This window comes from Bubalus bubalis, chromosome 11 (assembly GCF_019923935.1).
Source record: "Bubalus bubalis isolate 160015118507 breed Murrah chromosome 11, NDDB_SH_1, whole genome shotgun sequence".
NCBI classification, from domain to species: Eukaryota; Metazoa; Chordata; class Mammalia; order Artiodactyla; family Bovidae; genus Bubalus; species Bubalus bubalis.
Window position 1 is genome coordinate 926208 of NC_059167.1, and position 26234 is coordinate 952441.

Here is a 26234-nt window from a genome sequence, read left to right on the forward strand (position 1 = left end):
GGGTACTACCTCCTGTATTCATTTAGAACCACCTATTCACCACTGGGCTCTTTAGCCAGACCATCAAGGAGACTTATGTAATCTTTGCTGTTGTTGTTCAGTCATTAAGTTGTGTCCGACTCTTTGCAACCAATGGACTGCAGCACGCCAGGCTTCCCTGTCCTTCACCATCTCCTGGAGCTTGCTCAAACTCATGTCCATTGAGTAGGTGATGCCATCCAACCATCTCATCCTCTGTCGTCCCCTTCTCCTCCTGCCTTCAATCTTGCTCAGCGTCAGGGTCTTTTCCAGTGAGTCAGCTCTTCACATCAGGTGGCCAAAGTATTGGAGCTTCAGCTTCAGCATTAGTCCTTCCAAGGAATATTCAGGACTGATTTCCTTTAGAATGGACTGTTTGGATCTCCTTGCAGTCCAAGGGACTCTCAAGAGTCTTCTCCAACACCACAGTTCAAAAGCATCAATTCTTCGGCGCTCAGCTTTCTTCATGGTCCAGCTCTCACATCCATACATGACTACTGGAAAAACCATAGCTTTGACTGGACAGACCTTTGTTGGCAAAGTAATGTCTCTGCTTTTTATTATGCTGTCTAGGTTGGTCATAGCTTTTCTTCCAAGGAGCAAGCGTCTTTTCATTTCATGGCTGCAGTCACCATCTGCAGTGATTTTGGAGTCCAGAAAAATAAAGTCTGACACTGTTTCCACTGTTTCTCCATCTATTTGCCATGAAGTGATAGGACCGGATGCCATGATCTTCATTTTTTGAATTTTGAATTTTAAGCCAACTTTTTCACTGTCCTCTTTCACTTTCATCAAGAGGCTCTTTAGTTCCCCTTCCATATAATTGTAGGATTTAAAATAAATATTTTTCACAGTTTTGAGAAAAGGGTGATCACAGGATGTTAGACTTCGAGAAGATGGAGGCCCAGAAACGGAGAGCCCACGGACACACAGGAAGTTGGGGCCAAAGCTTGGATCAGAACTCAGCCTTTCTGACACCTAGCTCATCATCACTTCATTATCCCGGCCTGCTGCCCATAAACGTGGATCCTATGGTCCTTACACCCTTAGATATAGACAGTGCTCAGTAACATTTGGCCAAGCAAGCCGTTGCTCTCAGGAGCGTGGGGGAAGCAGCATCCCTTGGCTCAGGGTTCAGTTTCAGGGTATGTGAGTGACGTCCCCATTTCTGACTCTGATTTTCCAGGATGAGTTTTCTTTCATCAGATACCACTTTGGGCCACCCCTGACCCAGGAAGCTGCAATATTAGCAATGAGAGAGACGGAATGAATCAAACATCTGTTTTGACTGTGGTAGATGCTCAAAAAGTATCTGTGATTAATGAGAAATCTGGAGGAAAGATGACCTTCCTTAAGTGGCCACGGGGCCTTGGTGAATGTTCAAGAGCTTTTAGGAGGCAAGACAATGGGTGCTACGCAGGAGCTACCCGTTTGACCTTTTTTTTTTTAAACTTAAATAACTTTTAAGAATTAAGCTAAATTGAAAATAAATGTTAGGAAAAAGAATCTGAAAGAAGTAAAAGACGGGCCAGCTTAGGTATAGTGCTCTACTTTTCTGCGTAGGCGACCTTTCAAGTAGAAAACCCTACATGCCCCATTCCCGTGTTAGTTCTGCTGGGCAAGGCAGTCTTGCGGCGGTTCCCCCTCATTTCCCAGCCATTCCATAGCGACGCAACTTCCGTGTGCCAGAACCTCTGGGCATTGTATTTCTTAGTGTTGGCTCTTAATATTATTCACTAGCAAGGAAAGACTGGGGGTGAACGTTTGAGGACAGATTGGAATGTTGTGGAGAATGGTTTTTCATAATCCAGAGCCACCGGTCTGCGTTTCTGACGCAGCCTCATTCCGGGTTTTTCTGAAAGCTGGTGTGTTCAGTGGTGTTAGCCCGTGTGCTTCCTGAAGGGCAGGGGCTCCTCGCGCAGGGCTGGCCCCCTCCCCGCTGGTGGCTGACTTGTGCGGTGACGAGCAGCAGGGCGCGGGGCACTGACCAGCCTGGCCTGGAATCCTGGCCTGGCCACCCCGGAGCTGCGGGGCCCCGGGGAAGCTACTCAGCCTCCCTGTGCTGCCCCCGAATCCTCAGCTGTCAAAGTAGCGCTAAGAATTGCTCTGCGGCTGCCGTGAGCGTGAGCCGGGTTAGCTCGCGTGTGTCCCAGGGCTTGTTGGTTGTTGTTCTTTAGTCACTAAGTCGTGTCTAGCTCTTCTGCCACCCTGTGGACTGCAGCCCGCCAGGCTCCTCTGTCCATGGGATTCCCCAGGCCCTCGCCTGGGGTTAGTGGCTGGAGGGGCTGCCGTTCCGTCCTCTAGGGGATCTTCCCGACTCAGGGACAGAACCTCTGTCTCCTGTATTGACAAGTGGATTCTTCACCACGGAGCCACCAGGGAAGCCTGGGAAATGTTTGTTTTGTTGGCATTATCTGTTCCTGTGTCCCCTGGTGGTGGAATCTTTCCCAACCCTCGAAGATTTCAGATATTTACGTAGAAATATAGAGTATTTAAAAAATGCTGTTTTATTGAAAATGTTCAATAATTTTAAAGAGCTACTTATTGAGTAATTTTTTCAGGAGAAGTTGGTTTTGTGTTTTTTGTCTGGAAGCTAATGGACAGCATCTTGCCTGGAGTCCCCATCATAGCTGGATTCTGAATCTCTGTTCACCTGGCCCTTTGACCTTAGCCCAGTTGTTTATATCTGTGAGCTTCAGCTTTCCATCCTCACGGCAGGGTTAATACCGCCTGCCTTGTCTCAGGGGGAAAGCCAGCGGCCTCCAGTGCTTTCCACGCAGGGTGACAGGGCTTGCCACGGAGGGGTCTCGCTGCTTGCTCCCAGCGTGGAGGCAGGGCCGCGGGAGCCTGGCGCCTGCAAGCCGCGGGCATGGAGTGTGTGTTCAGCGCTGTCCTTGTCGCGTCACGGAGACATCTGCTAATAATTTTCTCTGACAGATTGTTCTCCAAAGGGGAATAAAAGATACCTTCAGAATTATGCATATAGAATAATTGAGTCAAACGAATCAAATTAGAATAGTTGGAAATGACATGGAGTGGCCTTGATCAGGTGGCATTAGGCCAACAGTAAATAAACTTATCTGCTTCTCGGGGCGCCATGATAGGAATAAAGATGACTTCACCCTCGCCTACCGTTAATAACACGAGCCCTGCTTTTGGCTGGTGAAATCACCCGTCTGTCCTCGGCGTGCGTCGGCCGGCCGGGGGTGGCTTTCTTGAGCAGGAGCTGTGCCCGGGTGGAACTTTACCTTCTGCTGACAGTTCATTCCTTTACACCCTGTTTTAGAAACGAAGTTCAGGCTGAATTACGGGACACCCACAGATCCCTTCATGGGCTGTTCCCAGCCCTGGAGTTTGGAGAAGAAACAGCTGGTGCGTGGACGTCGCGGGGCCGCCGGAACCCCTCTGCTCCTCGGGGTCGTGCCCTGGCCACGTGGTCCGCCCCCGGTGGTTCAGGCCTCCCGGCAGGAGGGCGCAGTGACAGGTGGGGGTGGCGGATTCACAGCTGGCCTAGACGAAGGCCACTGTGTGTCTGGAACTGAAGCGGAGGTCCTGGGAGAAGTCCTCAGTGGCGCTGACGGAAGGCAGCACGTGGCGCGAGCCCACCTGGCTGTGCCTCGGGCTTGACCACTCGAGGCAGCCTCTCCCTCTCCCGCCTGTTCAGTGTAGCCTGAGCAGGCTTCATGGAGCACATCTAAACAAATCACTTCCTGAAGGAAACGCCAAGTCGCCAGCCAGGACGCTGCTCTGAGTCTGAGCCTGTCACCTCACTGGCTGGAAAACGCGGCGGTGACAGACTTCAGCCTAGACACCAGAAAGGAGCGGGCGCTGATTTTAACTTTTTCACGCTCTTGTCAGTCTTTGCCTCATAATTTTATAGTGTTAAAGTGTTCTGTGTCTGTGTTTTTTCAGTCAGCATTATGTCCACACTTCAAAGAGGGGTGCTCCCTAGCCATCCAGTGGTGAAGACTTCGCCTTCCAAGGAAGGGGGCGCAGGTTTGATCCGAGGTCAGGGGGCGAAGGTCCCCTCTGCCTGGTGGCCAAAACCCAAAACATAACACAGGTGCGACATTGCAACAAATTTAGTAAAGACTTTAGAAATGGTCTGCATCAAAATAACCTTTTCCAAAACCAAAAACAAACAAAAACTTTATTTTCATGACTATATAATACATTACTAAGTGGATGGCCTCCGTGATGTAATTCACTTAAAGCTGGGGATAACCTGTTTTACAAACTGTTTTTATAGTTATAACCTGTGATGTCACCTTCCTTCAGGCAGCCTTTCCTTTGCTTTGCACTGTTTCCTGAGGGCCGGTTCCCGGAAGTGGGTCACTGACATTCTCGTTACTACATGTGCTGTACAGTTGTTTTCTGCAAGTCACACTGACCTCTCCTGCCTTTGGCAGTGCAGAAGGGTAGTGGTTGCTTTGCAGTCTTGACAGGGTTACATTTGTTTCAAAGTTACTTTGCCAATGCGCTGGGTAAAACCTGTACCTTGCAGTTTTGGTCTGCATTTCCTATTAGTCAGGTTGAAATTCTTTCCATCTTTTCTTTTTTAATTTAAATCACAGCATTATTGAGATATCATTCACACACCATAGACTTGGTCCATTCAGCAGTTTTCAGTGGTCGCCGACTTGTGGAATCATCACCCACATTTAATTCCAGAACATTCCCATCACCCCCAAAGAAACCCTGTACCCATTAGCTGTCAGTTTTCCCAGTCTCTATAGACTTCATATCCTGGGCATTTCCTATAAATCAAACCTGGTAGCCTACGGTCTTCCGTGACTGGCTTTTCTGGCTTAGCACAGTGTTTCAAGCGCCATCCGTGTGGCGGCACACACCGCTACCTCATTTCTTTTCAGCCAAACCCTGTGCCTCTGTGAGAATGTAGTACCCTGCCTTTATCCATGCATCATGCATCGTTCGGATGGTTTCTACTTCGGGCTGTTGCAATAATGCTGTTACAAATATTTGCATATAATATTTTGTGTGGACAAGTGTTTTCATATTTCTTGACTATATTCCTGGGACTAGAATTGCTAGGTCATGTGATAACTTTATGTTTAACCTCGTTATATTTCTTTTTTGTCTCTTTATACTTTCTGTCTGATTTTTGTATTTAGTATTATTCTTATAATTTGAATGAAGCTTTTACATCATAAGTATGTTAACCCTTTATCATGTTTGCTCTGAATAGTTTCCCAATCAGTAATTTTCCATTTTTAAATTGTTCATATATTTTAAATCTGTATATAATAGTTGAATCTGATTATCTTTTTATTACATTTATTTCATAGTTTTAAAGCTGAAATATTGGGATAAACCTTCTCTAGCCTTTAAAAAGTTTTCAGCCATTTTCCATATTTTTTAAAAAGAACTTTCAATTTCCAAAATCTTCTTGGAGAAATTTATTTTTGTGTGTAACATTAGATATGACTCCAAATTAATGTTTTCCTCAAATTTCAGCACCACTTTAAGAAGATGTTATCTTTCCATTTTCATATTTTCTGTTATATATTTTAAGTCATTAGTAAAATTTTAGACACAGTAGTCATTTCTGGCTTTCCTGTTTTGTTCTACTAATTTTATACTGAACCAGCATGACACTATTTAATAAGTATTTCTTTATGATATGTTTTAACATCTGAAAGGATTCAGTTCAGTTCAGCTCAGTTCAGTCGCTCAGTCATGTCCGACTCTTTGTGACCCCATGAATCACAGCACGCCAGGCCTCCCTGTCCATCACCAACTCCCGGAGTTCACTCAGACTCACGTCCATCGAGTCAGTCATGCCATCCAGCCATCTCATCCTCTGTCGTCCCCTTCTCCTCCTGCCCCCAATCCCTCCCAGCATCAGAGTCTTTTCCAATGAGTCAGCTCTTTGCATCAGGTGGCCAAAGTACTGGCGTTTCAGCTTTAGCATCATTCCTTCCAAAGAACACCCAGGGCTGATCTCCTTTAGGATGGACTGGTTGGATCTCCTTGCAGTCCAAGGGACTCTCAAGAGTCTTCTCCAACACCACAGTTCAAAAGCATCAGTTCTTTGGTGGTCAGCCTTCTTTATGGTCTAACTCTCACATCCATACATGTGACCACAGGAAAAACCATAGCCTTGACTAGATGGACCTTTGTTGACAAAGTAATGTCTCTGCTTTTGAATATGCTATCTAGGTTGGTTATAACTTTCCTTCCAAGGAGTAAGCGTCTTCTACTTATTTTTTAGGATATCCTTTGTCCTTTTCTGTTGATACTTCTAAATGTATTTTAGAATAATTTGCTTCTAGAAAAATTCTGTTGGGACTTGGTTGAATTTTTATTAACTTTATACATTGGTTTGGAGAATTACTTTTAGTCTTCACTCATCTGTGCCCATGGTACCTCCTTCCATTTTGCAAGACCTTTTTTTTTTACAGATTTCAGTAGATTTATTATACTCCCAGGTCTTTGCTATTTGTATTGCTTTGTGTATAGGATCATTTTTTTTCTTTGTATTTTCACATATAACAAGACTTTGATTTTTTTTTCAGTTCAATTACCAAAGTATTTAATAAGTGCCTCCTTTGTTCTGCACACTGTTCTTGACCCAAGGGGCTGGAGAATGAATTAACCAGAGAGTGTGTCCTTAGGAAACTCAGTGCCTTCTGAGGACACTGGTCCATAAACAGTGTGTGGGCTGCTTTGTGGGGACACTCAGAGAATTCTGCAAGCCCAGAGCAGGGTCTTAGACCAGTGTGGAAGTTCAGAGATGGCTCCGGGAAGAGATGGCCCCTGAGCCGAACCTTGAAGGCTGGCAGACATAGCCATACAGGACTATTAGCCACAATATTGGACTCTTCTATAAAAACACGGTTGATTCTTTTCATTTTTCTAAGAATATGAACATATGGCCGAGGAAAGATTTTTGTTCTAAGTCTTTCTTCCATTCTGGATTTCCCACCTTCTCTCTCTTTCATGTGCTGTCTCCAGACTTTCCTAAAACTGTGCCAATGTACAGGTGGTGGAGAGTATCCTTATTTTGTTCCTGCTTGAAGGTGATACTTTATTAGATCTCCAATAAGGATTATCATGTTTATGTGCTCACTAAGTTTTCTGTTTGCAGTTCACAACAAACTAAGTATGTATTATTATCCCCTTTATTCAGATGAAAACAATGAACATCTGAGAGATCAAAGGATTTGTCCTAAGTCCACACGTGGTGAGGACTGTCAGAACCAGACCTTGAACCTGGGCCTTTTGACCTAAAATCGTTGGCCTGGTCGCTTGCTTCCTCAGGCGTTGGCTGTGTGCTTCTGCCAAAGCAGGCTGCACTTGCTAAGGTACTTGTTGGCAGTCCTCTTGCAGGCAAGTGTTTATCCACAGAACAAGTGGTGGCTTCGATGCTGCCAGACACTGCTCCTGCCCAGACCCACGTGTTAGAGGCTCTTTGTGGGGAAGGGATTAAGTCCGAGATGCTTAGACTTCAGGGCAAACTCAGAGCTGAGCGATTCCCTCTGTCTCCTGCTTGCGTTTTTCTTGTCCTGCCTCATCCGGCAGTTCTGACCTCTGGTCTTTTGGACTTTGTTCTGCAAGCAAACAGAGATTAAAAGAACAAAGGGGGAGGAGCTGGACTGCAGAGTCGGGTGGACCTGAGTTTCAACACCAGCCCTAACACTTGTTAGCGATGTGATTTGGGCAACTTGCTCAGTGGAGCAAAGTCTCAGTTTTCCTCTTCAGTAAAAAAGAAGTAATAGTGTGCGTTTCAGTGGTTTTCGTGGGGGAATTAATGAGATAGCCTGTGTGCCTACAGAGTGCCTAATGCATAATAGGTTATTTTCTTAATCCATTTTCCCCTGCATTTCTTATTGTCCCTGCAAATTTACTCATTCATTTATTTACTATGTATTTTATTCATTTACTACATTTACTATGTGTAGTGAATGCTTAGAAGGCCATGGCACCCCACTCCAATACTTGCCTGGAAAATCCCATGGTCGGAGGAGCCACGGTCCATGGGGTCGCTAAGAGTCGGACACGACTGAGCACCTTCACTTTCACTTTTCACTTTCATGCATTGGAGAAGGAAACGGCAACCCACTCCAATGTTTTTGCCTGGAGAATCCCAGGGACGGAGGAGCCTGGTGGGCTGCCGTCTATGGGGTCGCAGAGTCGGACACGACTGAAGTGACTTAGCAGCAGCAGCAGCAGTGAATGCTTACCCTGCATCAGACACTTAGGTACACTCTGAATGTGTTAGTAAATGGGGTAGATGTGGCCCCTGACTTTACAGAAGTTGCACTTCCGAGGAGGGAGAAGCCAATAATCAAGTAAGAAATACATTGATAAATGCAATGGAGGAACAGAACAGGACGCTGTGAGAGGGAGTCATAGAGACAGGTCTACTTTATGGCAGCGGTCTGGGCAGGCCCTTCTGAGAAGTGACCATCGAGTGGAGATGAGATGAGAAAGTGCCCGAGAGTCACATGATCCAGGTTGTTATAAAAATTATCCAGCTGCTTGTGGAGTGTGGAGAGGAGGTTAAGGAGCTAGAGAGGATGTGGGGACTCTGTTTAGGAGGCTATTAGAAATCTAATAGGAAGTGGTGATGGTTGTAATTGTAGGAATGGATGTATGCACACATTTGAGAAATAATTAGGAGGGAAATAGTAGTAGATCAGGCGTGAGCGTGCGCCAGGGTGTCAGGGCTCAGTCCGCGGCGTCTGATTCGGATGGTTGACTGGACGGCAGTGCGGTCAGCCCCTCGGTGTGTGGGCCTTGCCTTCAGGATCCCCTGTGGATTTAGCGTCGGCTGACGGCCAAGCCTCTTATATAAGACGGAGCACCGCAGCCATCCCCCAGTGTCTATAGGCGCGGAGCCCGTGGGGAGAGCAGGGCCAACTCTGTACGATGGGGGTGATGATAGAGGCCTCAGTGTGTGCTGAACCTGGGCTCCAGGAAAGTAATCACGCTCAGACGGTGTCTGGTGGTGGAAGTTACGTGGCTCCTCTCCCAGGAGGGCATTCTAGGGGCTAGGAGAGATGCTAGAAAGGGGCCCTTGCGGAGAGCCCCATTCCTGAGGTTCTGGTGGACGGACCTTCCTAACTGGGCCAGGAGAGCCCCATTCCTGAGGTTCTGGTGGACGGACCCTTCCTAACTGGGCCAGGAGAGCCAAGACCTGCCCCCTCCCGCCACAGGCGCATGGCGAGCCAGCACCCAGCAGCGCGCAACAGCACAGCACTACCGGGGAGGGCGTGAGTGTGGGGAGAAGCCCGCTCCGTGCACGAGCAGACAGAGCCTGCTCAGCACTGAGGGTGGGACGAAGCCCTGAGAAAGAAAGCCCCCAGCATCCCAGCCCCAAGGGAAGCACAAGTGAGCATCCCTGAGCCGCAGGACTCTGGGGCCTGTGGTGCAGTGGAAGTAACTATAGAAACGAAAACCCAACTCCAGCCCACCTGCTGACTAGGTTGCCTCCACTCCCCCACACTTAGGGCCTGATAAAGGAAAAGGAGCGCCCATTTTCAAGTGTGAATGTTATTTCCCTCACTTTATTTCTCTGTACACAATTATTAACATTAAATGAAAATTATAAAATCCTTATACACATACATACCACCAGGAATAAAACAAACCACTGTGAAGAGTAATAAATAGAACCCAAACCAGAAATGACCCAGGTACTATCAGACAGGAACTTAAAAATATCCTCAAGTTATATGCTAGAGTATTGTGGGAAAGATATGTAACACACAGGAACAGATGGAAATTTCAGGAAGGAGAAGGAAACTATAAAAAAAACATAACTGAAATGCTAGAAATAACAAAACATGACATAAGAGACAAAGAACTTCTTTGATAGCCTATTAGAAGATTGGACACAGCCAAGGAAAAAACTTTCATTTGAAGATAGGTTAATAGAGATTATTCAAATGAAGCACAAAAAGAAAAAAAGAAGGGTGGGAAAAAAACAGAGCAGAGCATCCAGGTGCTGTGGGAAAATATATGTGTTTGCTGCCCCAAGAGGAGAAGGGAGAGAAACTGGGACAGAAAAAATACTGGTTGAGAACACGGTTAAGAAGTTTCAGAATTACTGAAGCGTACCAAAGAATCTCAGATCCCAGAGTCTCAGAGAACCCCAAGCAGCATAAATACAAACACGTACTTAGACACATCATAGTCAAACTGTTGTAAATCAAAGACAAAAGCCTTGAAGGCAGCCAGAGAAAGAGAAACTTTAAATTCAGAAGAATAAAGATAAGCGATATAAGATATTCCCAGAAGATGATATGCAAATTAGAAGACACTGAAAAGACAAGACACTTTTTTAGAACCAACAAAAATTGACAGGGTGCATAGCGAGCACACCTGTGTGACAAGAAACGTGGGAGAGATTCTTCAAGCAAGGAAACGTACAGATCCGTGCAGCGAAATGAAGAGCACCGAACGGTCACACTGAGGGTGAAAGTGAAGTCACTCAGTCGTGTCCGACTCTTTGCGACCCCGTGGACTGTAGCCTATCAGGCTCCTCCATTCATGGGATTTTCCAGGCAAGAGTGCTGGAGTGGATTGCCATTTCCTTGTCCAAGGGATCTTCCCAACCCAGGAATTGAACCCGGGTCTCCTGCATTGCAGGCAGACGCTTTACCGTCTGAATTCCTTTAAAAGATAACTGACTGCCTAAACTAAAAATATTAATGGTGTTTTGTGGGATTTATAACATAGAAGTAAAATTTGTGGCCATAATAGCAAAAAGCATAGGGGAGGAAACAGAATATCCAGGCCAGAATACTGGAGTGGGTAGCCTTTCCCTTCTCCAGGAGATCTTCTCAACCCAGGAATTGAACCCAGGTCTCCTGCATTGCAGGTGGATTCTTTACCAGCTGAGCCACAAGGGAAGCCCAAAGCGTTTATACTATATATGAGTTGGTGTAATATAATTTAGATAAAGGCTGTGAAAAGCTATATTGTAAAACCTCGGGCAGCCACTAAAAAATAAGGAAAAAAAAGACATGATTAACCAGCTGATAGTGAAAATGAAATGGAATCATCAATCCAAAAAAAAGAGAGAGAGAGAAAAGAGAAAAGAAGAATATAGGAGACAATCAAAAGCAAGATGATTATTGGAGGAGGAAACGGCAGCCCACTCCAGTGTTCTTGCCTGGAGAATCCCAGGGACGGCAGGGCCTCGTGGGCTGCCGTCTATGGGGTCGCTAAGAGTTGGACACGACTGAGCGACTTCACTTAGGGTCAGACACCCACTCCAGTGCTCTTGCCTGGAGAATCCCAGGGACGGCGGGGCTTGGTGGGCTGCCATCTATGGGGTCGCACAGAGTCGGACACGACTGAGCAACTTCATTTTCATGCATTGGAGAAGGAAATGGCAACCCACTCCAGTGTTCTTGCCTGGAGAATCCCAGGGACGGCAGGGCCTCGTGGGCTGCCGTCTATGGGGTCGCACAGAGTCAGACACGACTGAAGTGACTTAGCAGCAGCAGCAGCAGTAGCAAGATGATTCCAGTCACATCAATGATTATATTAAATGTAAATTGTCTAAGCACTCCAGTTAAAAGGCAGATTTTCAGACTGGACAAAAAAGTAAGACCTAAGTATATGCTATCTGCAAGAAACTATTTAAATGTTAATACATAGGTAGACAAAAAGTAAAATTACACGCTATGCAAACAATAATCAAAGCAAAACTAGACTGGCTGTGTTATATCATAAGGTAGAATTAGGAACAAGAACTATTACAGCAGATAAAAGGACTTATATAATAAAAGGAGTCAATTCATCGATAACACATTATAATCCTAAAAGTATGTATACTTAATAATAGAACTTCACGATATATATAAAACAAAATGTATAGAAGAATTTATAACAGTAAATTCTTATAGTAGAAAGAAGGAAAATTTCAAATCAATGATCTACATTTCTGGTTCAAGAAACTAGAAAAATAAGATAATTAAAACCAAAATAAGCAGAAGGAAGGGAATAGTAAAGATTAAAACAGAAATTAGTGAACTAGAAAGTAGATAAACGGTAAACTAGTAAAACCACCAATGGGTTAGTAAAGATCAATAAAATTTATGTAAACCATTAATAATATGAACCAGAAAAGAGAGAGTATACAAATTATCAATACCCAGATAAAAAAAGAGGCACTATAGGTCTATAGATATTAAAAGGATATAAGGGAAAATTATGACCAACTTTAACACCAATAAACTTGATCATTTATAGAAAATAGGCAAATTCTCCGAGAGACACAAAGTACCAAAACTCATTCAAGAAGAAATAGATGGCCCACTCCCCTTAGGTTAGCTGGGTCCAGGCTGCAGAGCCGTGGAAAGTTCCAAGAGCGCTAGTGGACAAGAGCCAGCCTTCCCCTTGCCCTGCAAAGCTGACTAGGGGCTTTGAGGGTGGAGCAGGGAGGCTGAATTATGAATGAAAGAAATTGAATTTATCATTAAAAACCTTCCCATAAAGAAAACTACAGGTCAAGTTGTCTTCCATGGTGAATTCAGTGAAGAGAGATTCAATTTAAGGGAGAAATGATGCCAGTATTATAAAAGCTTTCAAAAAATAGGATAGGAGTAAAACACTCCCTAACTAGATTTACAAAAGCACTGTTTGCTTCCCAGGTGGCTCAGCGGTAAAGAATCCCCCTGCAAAGCAGGACACGCAGGTTCAATCCCTGGGTGGGGAGCATTCCCTGGAGGAGGAAATAGCAACCCCTCCAGTATTCTTACCTGGGAAATCCCATGGACAGAGGAGCCTGGTGGGCTGCAATCCATGGGGTAACGAAGAGTCAGACAAGACTGAGTGAGTAAACAACAAGTCTCTTATGAATAGATGCAAATGTCCTCAGCAAAATACTAGCAAACTGAATCTAGCAGCTTCTAGAAAAAAACAATATACCACAAGAAAGATTCATTTCAGAAATGCAGGGTTGATTTAACATATGGGAATCAATTATGTAATACAATGTATCTATATAATAAAGGAAAAAAACTGCATGATAATGATAATCTCAGTAGATGCCGGGAAAGCATTTGGCAAAATCCAGCACATTGTATGATTAAAAACTCAACAAACTAGGCATAGAAGTTATTATCTTCAGTCTGATAGAAGGCACCCATGAAGCATCTAACCATATATAATGGTGAAAGAGTGGATGCTTTCCTCCCAAGATCAGGAAGAAGACAAGGAAATCTGCTCTTACTACTTCTGTTGCCTAGAGGTTCTAGCCAGTGCAGTGAGACAGGAAAAAGAAATAAAAGGCATCCAGATTGAAAAGAGAGAAGTCAAACTATCTTTATTTGCAGATAACGTGTTCTTGTTTATAGAAAATCCTGAAGAATTTACACACACAGAACTATAACTAACAAATGATTTCAACTAGTTTAGAGGATACAGTCAGTATACAAAAATCACTTTTATCTGTATCCACTAACAATGAGCAATCTGAAAATGAAATTAAAATTACAATTCCAGTTATTATAGCATCAAAAAAGATTAAAATAATAAAAAGAAGTTCAAACATTATACTCTGAAAACTAGAAATTACTGTTGAAAGAAATGAAAAAAAAAAAAAAACTAAATAAATGGAAAAGCAGCCTATGTTCATGGATCAAAAGACTTAATTTGTTACAATAACAGTACTGTCCAATTTATCTACAAATTTAACTGAATCCCCATCAAAATCTCAGTTGCTTTATTTTTTTGCAGGAATTGATAAGCCGAGTCATAAATTTATAATATGGAAATGGAAGGGACCAAAAGAGCCAAAACACTCTTGAAAAAGAACAAAGTTGAGGGACTCATACTTCCCAGTCTCTAAACTTTCTACAAAGCTACAGTAGCTGAGACAGTGCACACAATTAGTATTCCTGAAAAATAACATGGAAAGAAAACAATAAAACAGTAAAAGAATACAATTATATAATCAAAGTGAAATTCTTGAGCTCAAAGAAGTAAGACTTTATCAAACACTTTCTCCATTCTGTGCTAAGTGTTCTATCCATTTATTACTCCATTTAGTCCACAGGACTACACTGAGTGAAAAATTCTGTCTCCATCTCCATTTTTCCAACGAGAAAACTGATGCCTAGAGAGTCTGTGACTTGTCCATAGTGGTGGAGCAGGGCTTTGAGCTCAGAGTGGCAGCCCGACTCCAGTGCCTCACTCGACCTGCAGATCTGAATTTGTAGACAGAGCGTTCATGCTGTGTTCCAAGAACAACGGGCTTAGAATGGTGGCTGACACGACAGCTTCTGGTAGAGTCTCTAGGCTTCGGGGGGAAAAGGGTTCTCTTTGCAGATTGTCTACAGGGAGAGCAGCAAGGCTGGCTTCCAGGTTGTCCACAGAACGTTCAGAGTTGGTGACGGGAGTATCGTCTACCATATTCTGAGGGAGAGAAAGTGTGAAATCCAAGAATGTTGTAGTCAGGTTTAGAGAGACAGAGACAAGAGGGAGACATTCTTGAACACGGAAGAATTTAGGACTTGTAGCACCCTTTTTGGCAGTATTCCACCAAGCAGGAATTGATTTCAAATAGAGGATTAAGGAAACAATGAATGCATTTTGTTGATTGACTGATTGAGGTATAGTTGAGGTACAATACTGTATAAATTTAGGTGTACAGTGTAGTGATTCACAATTCTTAAAGGTTATATCCCATTATAGTTACTATAATCCCATTTGTAGTATTGAGAATTATTGGATTATAAATATTATAAAAGGTTGGCTATATTCCCTGTGCTGTACTATATTTCCTTGAAGCTTATTTACTTTATACACACTGGTTTGTACCTCTTAATCCCTACCTGTATCTGACCCCTAGGATGCATTTTAATATAGAACTGATGAAAAACAATTATGGGGTTGGACATAGTTGTTAGGAATTTTGACAATATAAAATAGTGCTATAACAAAACAAGAGGCTGAGGAGAAGACACTGGAGAAGGTATATAGACACGCCAGTCTCCTTATTGTTGTCATGGGTCAACAGATCCTGTATGGAGTTGAAATATGTGGATAAAAGAATGAGCCGTGCACCTGAGGCAAAGAGCTGACTCATTGGAAAAGACCCCGAAGCTGGGAAAGATTGATGGCCAAAGAAGGGGGCGGCGGCGGAAGATGAGATGATTGGCTAGTGTCACTGACTCAGTGGACATAATTTGAGCAGACTCCTGGAGACAGTGGAGGAGAGAGGAGCCTGAGAGCTGCCGTCCGTGGGGTCACAAAGAGGTGGACATGATTTACTGACTGGACAGCAATAACAACAAAATGGGACTTCCCTGGTGGCCCCGGGGCTAACTCTCCGTGCTCTCGATGCAGGGGCCTGGGCTCGAACCCTAGGGGAACTAGATCCCACATGCCACAGCCAAATATTCTACATGCCGCAATGAAGATCAAGGATTCTGGATGCTGCAGCTAAGACCCAGCACAACCAAAGGAATGAACATTTAAACAAAGAAAGGACCTCATCTCTGTCTCTCTTCTCTGGCTCTTGCTTTGTCTCTCTGTCTCTGTCTTTCTGTCTGTATACACACATAACACATACATGCAGGTGCGTATTACACACATGTGTACATATGATAAGTATCAGGTGTATTTTTAATTTTAGAGAGACAGTGAACTTTGTGTTAAAAAACACATTTTTCTGAAATTGAGTGCTTACTTGGGTTACACTTTTGTTTCGCCTGTTACATTTAATTAAAATGAAATGTAATGGTTTAAATTTAAAACCAGCACATACCACAGTCTCAGTGTCTGTAAAATGATTTTTATCTTTCTCTCGTCTTGGCACTTACATGGGCAGAGATATGGGTTATTGTTCCATCAATGCTCACTGGTTGTTGTTATGTGATAGAATTGGTCATGCTTCTTTTTTTTGTATGGTACTGCATTGCTTTTGCTTTAAAATAATCATGGAGCTTTTAAAAATTGAAAACTATTCTCAAAAACAAATGATAATTTTTTTAAAAGTTTCAATGTTGGACTTCCACGTGGAAATATCAAGGAAGTAGTTAGACATGAGTCTGGGAAAAGTCTGGACAGAGATGACCAAGTGGGCAGGTGGCAGCATGGAGGTGGTTTCTGAGGAGCAGATGAGGTCATCTGGGAGACCTAAGAGGAGAGGATGCGGCTCAGAGGGGCACTCTGCATCTCCGCCGCTTAGAGGGTGGCTGGGGGAGGAGCCGCAGCCGGGCCAAAAATGACGGTGCCCGGAGGTGGGAGGAACACCTACCTCTTAGCACTTGCAGAGCCAAGCGCTAAGTCAGGAAGGAGCCAGGCACTTCTGATAAGATGCTGGGATGTAGTTCAAATGCGAGGGTTGCCCACTTGGATGTCATTCTACAACATACGGTTCATTGTATGTGTCTTCTACTTCTCCCCTCCGGCAACCCCAGAGCTCACAAGGTAGAGACCCAGCAGCTGCTTTAATTCCCCTGGAAGGATCATTTCAAGACCTCAAGAATATCGGGGGTTTGGCTAACAGCTGGGTTTCTGGAGAGCTGCTGACTTGCAGTTGATGTTGGCAGCATGTTTGGAGAGCATCTGGGTGGTTTCTAAATGGGCCACAAGTAGCTTGTGGTTGATAAATGCTTTATTTGACTCGTGAGTTTAAAGAGAGTAACCTCTGTAACAGTAGATATGTGTTTACACTTCATTATGTCCCACTCCACTCGCAAGTCTTTCCCTTGATTAGTTGGCAGTCTTTCTGGCAGGGCTAAACACGCCAGCCTTTAAAGCCTCGTTGTCTGCTGACAGGCAGTCTGGCTGGGGAGAGGGAGCCGAGGTCGCTTTTCTTGAGCCCTCTGTCCTCGAGAGCAGGTGGCTGCGGCTGCAGCCCCGGGCCTGGCGCAGTTGCTGTCGGGCCAGTTCTCGGGCAGGGCCAGTCACAGGTCCCTCCGCTCTTTCTGAAGCTCACCCGAGTCTGCAGGGCTGAAGCCGCGGGCTGCGTCCGAGACTGAGCCCTTGGTGGGGACGGCCGTTTCTGCCCGTTGCTGGACCTGCGTCTTTGCCGCCAAGCCTCTCTGTCAGCATCTCGGCCTTGCAGAGCCGAACCTCTGAGGCTCCGGCTGGCACCATGTGCCCATCAACGGCCATCAGCGCGCAGGCCTCCTGGCAGGAGGAACGCGCGCGCCTGGGGCAGCAGTCGCCCCCTGTCGCACAGAAGCCCTGTGCGCTTTTCTCGTCCCCACCCAGCGCCGTGCACTGATGCTTGTGAACGGAAGTCCATTTTTCAAGTCCAGCTGTGCGTTTGCAGATAGGGTTTGAAGGAAGTAGGCTTGCATGTGGATCTGATTAGTTTTCCGATTTTCTCCCCTTCCAGGTAATACTTTCTAATATTCAGAACAGAAGTCCTAAGCCTGGCCCTGCTCCCCACGATCAAGAACTAGGTTTTTTCCTAGAAACGGGACTGCAGAGAGCCCATGTCCTCTATTTCAAAAATGGGTAAGCCGTCTTCTCTTTTTAAATCAAGTTCCTAACAAAGGAAAGCAGAAAGCATTATCATGTGTGTTCAGTTTTGTTGTTATCCTAAAGCAGTTTGAAATACACACCACAACTGGAATTTCTTGAAGAAAGAGTGAGCGTAGGCTCTTTTGTCTCCTCTCCACCTGGCTTGTCACCTTCGCGGGAGATTCCAAGGAGGGAGAAGGGTGTGTGAACACGAGTCTCCGTCCAGAGCCCCGGGGCCAGGGGAGGGGGGCCCAGCCCCGTGCCCTGCTGCCCCCGTGGGACGGTCCTGCCAGGCCCCCCTGCTTTGCTGCGGGACGCGTTAGTGAGTGGGCAGCCCTGGCCCGCAGGCTCGCCTCCCTTTGGATGGCCGGTCCCTTTAGAGAACTGGATTGCCAGGTCTCAGACGGTCTTTATGAAAGTGCGTCTGCCTGGAAGGCCATGCCAGTTCAGTTCCTCCCTGAGCTGCCTCTGAAAGGGGCTTTTAGAGGTTTAAGAGTGGTGCATTTGACGTTCACTGTCCTTCCCGTGTTGCCCTTATGAGACACGCGATGATGCTGTTCAGACCTCCTCAGCTGTCCTTGTTTTGACCTTGTGCTTCAGGATAGGTGTCCGTGGAGACCGACGGTAGGTGTCTGACTCCCCCGTAGCTCCTCCGAGGCCACACGCAGGGGGCCCCTCCCTCTAGGAACGGTCCCGCAGAGCTCCCAGCTACAGACGGGATAACGGCAACGTTCAGCTGCTCCCTCTTCATTTTCAAGAGCTTCAAACCTCGGGGCGTAGCTCACGGAAGCCAGATTTCATCTCTGCTCAGGGGCCCAGAGCCACGTGCTTCCGTTTCCCTTTCCCTGGGGAGTAAGTGCTTATTTTCCAAATCCTGTTAAATTGTTTGTGGAGAAGGCCCACCTTACCCCAAAGGTTCGGATTGGCAGGTCCCACAAAAGGCTGCGGTAAACACCTCAAGGTTTGGAATGGCCTGGTGGCTTTGGCTTAGAGATGCTTTCGAGTTTGATCTCATCTGTCTCTGATTCAGATCGTCTGAGTGATGGTGCTTGGCCCCCAGGCTGAGTTTTGAGTTCTAGTTTCCTTGCTGTTATAAATAGCGGGAGAAGGGATGGAACATGGGAATATTTTCCTAGTGATCTTTTTTCTTCCTTTTCACAATAAATCGTGGTCATCACAGAGGATACTCCAACCTGGCTTTCCCTCCCTGTAACTGAGAGTGTGTGTGATTGATGGACAAGCCCAGAGGCTGGAATGAATTGCGGGGAGGCGGGGGGCTTTCAGAAACCCCCAACCAGCAGCTTCTGTTGGAAATGCTTTGTATGAGACTGATGAGGGTGGGCTGGCCAGCTTATTTTCCCATTTGAAGCCTGCACATCGAGCAGGAAGAAGCAGGGCCATTGGGCTCAGATGTCTTGTCCTGAACCTCTGGATGCCCCCAGCACCCAACAGAAAAATAGTGCTGAGAAGTCTGCAAAGGTGACGGGTCACATGCTGGAACTGCTCCCGGGTTCAGGCCTCATTTCATTTCACGCCAGTTCAAGGCGATTCCCATTGGCATAGTCAAAGTCCCATAGTTAAAGTTGGGGGGCTGCTCCGTCTCGAAGCCCCTGTCCCTCTTTGCTTGTCTCGCTGGGCTTTAAAGAGCAGCGATGCCCTGAGCCGGCAACTGGGGAGGCCTCACCAGCTCCTCAAGACGGGGGCTGAGAGCAGTGACGAGAGCTGACGGGTGGGTGGAGGCAGAGGGGAAGGAGAGAGACCAGCAGGAGGCCCTGGACGTGCCCAGTGCCATCGGCTGCGTACATGGTGGGTCACCCAGAGCCCGGGGGCCGCACTGGGGGGCATCTGACGGTGGCCGCCCCCCCGGAGTCTGCAGGGCACGTGGGGACAGACGGGCCGGGCTCCGGGGGCTTCCCGTCCTGCGGTGCATTCGCTGCCTCGCTGTCTCACTCCTTTTTGTGTTTCTACATTTGAAAAATATGTATCTGGGAGAATATAATGGACAGAGATTGACTCATTTTCAAGGATAGGAAGATGCATCGTAGATGAGTTTAGCAATAAGAGACACACAATTGATAAAGCGTATCTTTTACTTTAGAAATATGCTTAAATATATTCAGCTTTTTCATTGCCAAGCTGGTGACCTCGGGGCTCTCTCAGAAAGACCCTGGCCCTGGGGCCAGTCCCTGGGCCCCTCCTGCTGCCTCGCGTCTCCCCTCTTCACCACGTGCTCTCACCTGGTCACTGACCCTCACGGCGTCGCCTTACCCATGTCCACCTGCACCCTGCAACGTTGCCTGGGTTTCACATGCTTGGCTTCTGCGCTCTGACCTCAGTCCTCCTGGCTCTGCCCCGCTGCAAGGGAGATGCTGTGCGCTGGGCTTCGGTCTGACCCTCAAACTGTGGCCTCATCCACCGTCCAGCCTGGCTTGTGAAGAAGCACTGGACCCCAGGATGAGGCATGGCTGGGGTGTTCCCAGCCTGCACTGTGGTGCTTTCTCATCACACTTACATCATGCGAAATGCTGGGCTGGATGAATCACAAACTGAAATTAAGACTACTGCGAGAAATATCAATAACCTCATATATACAGATGATGCCACCCTAAGGGCAGAAAGTGAAGAGGAACTAAAGACGGTCTTGATGAGGGTCAAAGGAGAGTGAAAAAGCTGGCTAAAAATTCAGCATTCAACAACTAAGATTCTGGTCCCATCACTTCATGGGAAATAGAAGGGGAAGAAGTGGAAACAGTGACAGATTTTATTTTCTTGTCTCCAAAATCACTGTGGACAGTGACTGCAGCCAGGAAATTAAAAGACATTTGCTCATTAGAAGGAAAGCTATGACAAACCTAGATGGCATATTAAAAAGCAGAGACATCACTTTGCCAACGAAGGTCCGTCTAGTCAAGGCTATGTTTTTTTCCAGTAGTCATGTATGGATGTAAGAGTTGGACTATAAAGAAAGCTGAGCGTCAAAGAATTGATGTTTTTGAACTGTGGTGTTGAAGACTCTTGAGAGTCCCTTGGACTTCAAGGAGATCCAACCAGTCCATTCTAAAGGAGATCAGTCCTGAATGTTCATTGGAAGGACTGATGCAGAAGCTGAAATTCCAATACTTTGGCCACCTGATGTGAGGAGCTGACTCATTAGAAGAGACCCTGATGCTGGGAAAGATTGAAGGCAGGAGGAGAAGGGGATGACGGAGGATGAGATGGTTGGATAGCATCATGAACTCAATGGACATGAGTTTGAGCAGACTCCCGGAGAAGGTCAGGGCAGCCTGGTGAGCTGCAAAGAGGGGTTGCAAAGAGTCGGAGTCGACTGAGCAACTGAAGGACATCATCACACTTCTCCTGTCTGCCAGATCCTCTACAGCTGCTTCTCCCGCCCGCTCCTCTCTCCCCTCCTTCCCTTCCCGTTCCTTCCTCACCCCTCCCCTCCTCACTCCCCTTTCTGGCCCCCTGGGAGGGAGACAGCACGTGCTCTCACCAGGCCCATGTGTCCTGGGCGTGGTCTGAGCTGGCACACCCCCCTGTGGGTCTCACCTCTGTTTTTCTCATCCCTCTGGGTGGCAGCAGCAAGCCTGTTAAGGCTGAAAAAACACCTGCTGAGGCTTTGCTGCTGAGGCGGGAGGAGGAGGGATGACAGAGCATGAGGTGGCCGGAGGGCATCACCGACTACATGGACATGAGTTTGAGCAAGCTCCGGGAGTTGGTGATGGACAGGGAGGCCTGGTGTACTGCAGTTCATGGGGTTGCAAAGAGTCGGACACAACTGAACTGAACTGAACTGAACTGACGCTTTGCAGAGGTGAAGTCAGAGCGCGTTGGCCTCAGACGGCCAGGGCTGCTGCTCTGAAATCCTCAGATTGCCTTGCCCACGGCAGGCCCTCGGATGGGGGGCCGAGTGGATGCTGGAGCCAGAGGACCTGATGAGGAGCCAGCCCTCCTCCCAGCTGGGCGTCCATTTCTTTATCTCTCTGTGTGTGTGTGCATGTGTGTGCTAATTCTTTTCAGTCTTGTCTGACTGTGTGTGACCCCATGGTCTGTAGCCCGCCAGGCTCCTCTGTCCACGGGATTCTCCAGGCAAGAACACTGGAGTGGGTTGTCAAGCCCTCCTCCAGGGGATCTTCCCAACCCAGGTATCGAACCCACGGCTCTTATGTCTCCTGCACTGGCAGGCGAGCTCTTTGTGCCCCTGGGAAGGCCTTCCTTATCGGCCTAAACACCCGGGAGCTGCGGTGAGGTGCACCCAAGAGACCGCGCATGGAGTGCTTGGTGCAGCGCCAGGCGGGCGGGCAGCGGTGAATTGTGATTTCTGCTGATGATGATGCCCGGCTGGCTTTCCAGCTGGAAGCGGGGCCACAGGCAGGTCAGACCCCAATTCCTGAGGCAGGCATCGCTCGCTTGATTGCAGCGCCTCATGCAGCAGCGCTCGCAAGGAAGGGAGTTTATTTGTGACCGCTGGTGCACGTGGTCTCTGCCCAAGAGGCATTGCGATCAGCCTGGATAACCTGTAATAACCGAGGGCCGCGATTCTGTCTCAGAGAAGGGAGGAGGGGCGAGCATTCGGGCAGCACAGCCCGTGCAGAGGAGCGGCCTGGGGCTCCCCCAGCTTTCCAGGAGACAAGCGTCACCCCACCCCCACAGCTTGAGTCCGCGACGCCAGAATGGCCAGAGCAGCTTGAGTTAGGATGCTGTTTATTTGCTCCACGTTGATTTAGGAATATTCAACCATGTCTTGGGCTTCCCAGGTGGCTCAGGGGTAAAGAACTTGTCTGCCAATGCAGGAGACGCAGGTTCGATCCCTGGGTCGGGAAGATCCCTTGCAGGAGGGCACAGCAACCCACTCCAGTGTCCTTGCCTGGAGAATCCCATGGACAGAGGAGCCTGGTGGGCACAGTCCATGGGGTCACAAAAGAATCAGACACGACTTAGGACTGAGCAGCAACAACAAATTATACCTTATAAACAGAGTAGCAGAGATTTCTAGCAGTGTTTCTTCCGTGTCTGCCGTGTCAGGTGTACTCAGTAAGCCAAATGGATTGTATGTAGTATATGTTTTCCCTGGTTCTGAATTGGTTTTAATTCAGGGAAAGGGAAAGTGAAAGTTGCTCAGTCGTGTCCGACTCTTTGCGACTCCATGGACTGTAGCCCACCAGGCTCCTCTGTCCATGGAATTTTCCAGGCAAGAATACTAGAGTGGATTGCCATGCCCTTTTCCAGGGAACCTTCCCCACCCAGGGATTGAACCGGGGTCTCCCGCATTGTAGGCAGACAGATGCTTTACCGTCTGAGCCACCAGGGCGGCACAGGGAGGGTGAGGGTGGGGATAAATTAACGTGAGAAGACACATGAGCGTCGGCGCTGGGAGATGCGCCCGCTGGGTTGTACTCTTTCCTGGGTCGCATCAGGAGTTCTGTGTGGGAGGCCCTGACTTGGAGAGCGTAGGAGGGCAGGCAGTGTGGTCAGACTCCGGGCTTCCCTGAGGAGTTTGCAGCCAGGCCAGGCAATAAGGGGGGATTGTGCGACTAGAATCAGTCACCAGGATGCTTTCGTTGTCGTTCAGTTGCTAGGTCGTGTCTGACGCTTTGCAACCCCATGGACTGCAGCACGCCAGACTCCTCTCTCCTCCACTGTCTCCCGGAGTTTGCTCAGATTCATGTCCACTGAGTCAGTGATGGTATCTAATCATCTCATCCTCTGTCGTCCCCTTCTCCTTTTGCCTTCAGTCTTTCCCAGCACGAGGTTCTTTTCCAGTGAGTCAGCTCTTCCCATCAGGTGGCCAGAGTATTGGAGCTTCAGCTTCGGCATCAGTCCTTCCAGTGAATAATCAGGACTGATTTCCTCTAGGGTTGACGGGTTCGATCTCCTTGCAGTCCAGGGACTGTATGTGTTGGTTATGACTCTGTGCATCACCACTGTGTGCTGGTTTGAACTAGACCACTAGTTACCACCACACGTTGACTTGTAGAAGTTTCTGAACTTCCCCAGTCGTCTTGTTGACCTTTGCAACCGTTCAGCCCTGCTCAGTGTAGCTTGGAATCAGCAGGCAGGAAGAAGGGCCGTGAGGCTGGCCGTGTACCCTGGGTGCTGAGCTTCCTGGGTTTATGGCCTCAGAGAAGCAGGAGCTTCAGACAGGCTCCTGCAGCCGGGGAGGTGGCGTTTGCTGGATGCGCTGGTCTCTCCAGGCTCCAGAGCAGAGCGACTCGGCCCTGTCCTTTGCCTTCTTGCCTTCAGAACGTCTTCCTTCTGGCAGTGATAGAAGTCGTGGCTTTTTCAACTGTGCGCTCATTTTTACATTAAGAGTCAAAGAGAAAATTCAGACACTTTTCCAGCAAGCATTTATTTAATATACATCAACTTCTTGTACATGACATTTCTCAAGAGACGTAGAGAGTAAAAGGAAATGAGCCTGTACTCTGGGAGATGGTAGGAGAAAGAAACAGGGAACGACGTCACACGTCACTTTAAAGGTGACGGCTAAGAGAAAACGGTAGGGGACTTCCTTGGGCTGGCAGTTAAGAAGCCTCCTTGCAAGGCAGGGGATGCAGGTTCCATCCCTGGTTGGGGAACTAGGAGCCCACATGCAGCAGAGCAGCGAAGCCCGTGTGCCACCACCGAGGCCCGTGCACCGCAAGAAAAGGTCCCATGTGCAGCCAAGACCCGACACATCTAAATAAATTTAATACTTTTTTAAAAAAGGAGCAGACCGTGGAAGAGCACCTAATCACTTTAACTGAGCTGAAGCTTGCAGGCCCATTCATTCATTCAGTATTTATTCATTCATTTAATGAGGATTGAGTGTAGCCCTACCAGGAACCGGGCCCGCACTTAGCACTGGGGCTTTAACGGTGAAAAGGAGTGACAAAGTCCCTGGCCTCCTGGAACCCTGCTTCTGAGAATTGAATAAAACAGGCAGTTTCAGAAGAGTCGGTGCATGTTGTGCCAGGGGAAGTCCAGCTTGCCACAGAAGCAGACAGGAAGCTGCATGTTAAGGCAGCTGCAGATTTGGGAAGGGGGGTACAGCTTTTGGAGAAGTGGGCTTGAGGCGATGTAGGTGCAGGCTGGGGAGAGTCGGGGGTGCTTTCCAACTAGCTGGTAGGAACGTGGGGTTAGGACTGTGTTCAGTGTTCTCTGTGGGAAACCAGGGGGCTCCGGGGCAAAGGGCCCGCCTGTCAAGCAGGAGACGCAGGATACTCAGGTTTGATCCCTGAGTCGGGAAGATCCCCTGGAGAAGGGAACGGCAACCCAGTCCAGTATTCTTGTCTGGAGAATCCCATGGATAGAAGAGCCTGGTGGGCTGCAGTCCACGGGGTTGCAAAATGTCATACAGAACCGAAGCGACTTAGCTCAGATACGCACAGCATTGTATGTATTCTGCAGGGTATGAGGAAGCCACTCTGGTTGGAGCAGAGGCTTGTAAACGTATAGGTTTTTCTATAAACCTCCCAGCACAGGACCTGGCGTGCAGGAGGTGAAGTCAGCCAGCTAACGCAGCTCTGCTGTGGGCCGGGACGGTGCGTGGTCCTGAGCTGATGAACAGAAGACACAGCCCAGGCTCTCAGGGAGGATGCCGTCTAGTGAGGGACATGATAAGCAAGTAAACCCGTGCTTAAAATCACAAATCACAGTGAGTGCTAGAAGATGAAAGAGTGCAGCAAATAACAGGGCGCGTGCTTACGTAAGGTGGTCGGGGAAGGCCTCCTGAGGAGGTGACAGGAGACCAGGACTTGAAGGTTGAAAGGGAGGGAAACAGGTCAACAGCAGGAGAAAGACTGTTGCAAGCAGAGGGCTGGCTGCGCGTGAGGTCTTGCCCCAGGGAAGAGCTTGGCGTGTTGAGGAATCCGAAAAGGGTCCCGTGGGGCTGAAGCGGAGGGGAAAGGGGAGAGTCCCAGACTCCCCTGGTCTGGCTGGCCCTGAAGAAGGCAGGTCTGCTGCGGGGGCGGACGGTGGGAGAGCTGTGGCCGTCCAGGGAAGAAGCCCCGAGTCACTGGAACGAAAGCGAGGGGACAGTGGGGGTTGGGCACAGATGCCCCTCAGAGGTGACAGCGGGAGCAGGGAGAGAAGTGAGTGCCCTGGAGGCGTGTGGGGTGCTGGGTGCTCGGTCCCAAGGGTGCGGGGACTCGCTTGAGGCACAAGTTGGGTGTTTCAGTGCATTGGTGATATTTAAAGCCCTGGACTGGCTGGAGTCAGGGAGGGACAGAGTGTGAAGAGAGAAGCCCAAACAGCCCAGGGCCCAGCAGGAAACCTCCAAGAGCTGGCGCAGGGCTCAGGGGAGGGGCCCACAGGGAGCCACCGGGGGAGCGGACCAGGAGGGACGTCCCCGTGGAGACCCCGAGTGTCACCTGGGGCGAGTGATGCTGTGATGTTCATGAGGGTGAAGACCAAGGCACGGGGTGAGATTCCATGCACGGCATCCATGACCTTGACGGGACTTTTGCTGGACGGCCAGAGCTGCTGCTCAACTGGGGAGAGAGGGGCAGACGCAAGGGTGGTATCAGAGGCGGGGTGCTTTCAATCAATGTTATTTCCCTTCCCATTTCCTTTTCCAAGTCGGCTTCTTGCTGGAGGATGGGTGGTGGAAAGATGGTGGAAGGCTAAAAACAAGGCTAAAAACAAGCTTCTTCCAGGCGTGGAGAAGCTTGGGGTATCACGAAGAGCCCAGACTAGGGTGGTTCATTTGGCCAGAACCTAGTGCCAGAAGAATCATGCCCCCACGCTGGTCAGATGTGGTTCATTTTACTTGGTTTTTGGCC

General features: G+C 47.9%; 1 protein-coding gene across 5 annotated transcripts in view; it reads left to right on the forward strand.

The window, feature by feature from the left end:
• The window catches only part of TTC7B (tetratricopeptide repeat domain 7B), a 278267-nt gene that overhangs the window by 81943 nt on the left and 170090 nt on the right, over positions 1 to 26234 (forward strand). For all 5 annotated transcript variants that reach the window (XM_044924610.2, XM_045161998.1, XM_045161999.1 and 2 more), the window contains exon 5: positions 17345 to 17466. In XM_044924610.2, the coding sequence (XP_044780545.1) occupies positions 17345 to 17466 (122 nt within the window). The remainder of the gene's footprint in view (positions 1 to 17344; positions 17467 to 26234) is intronic.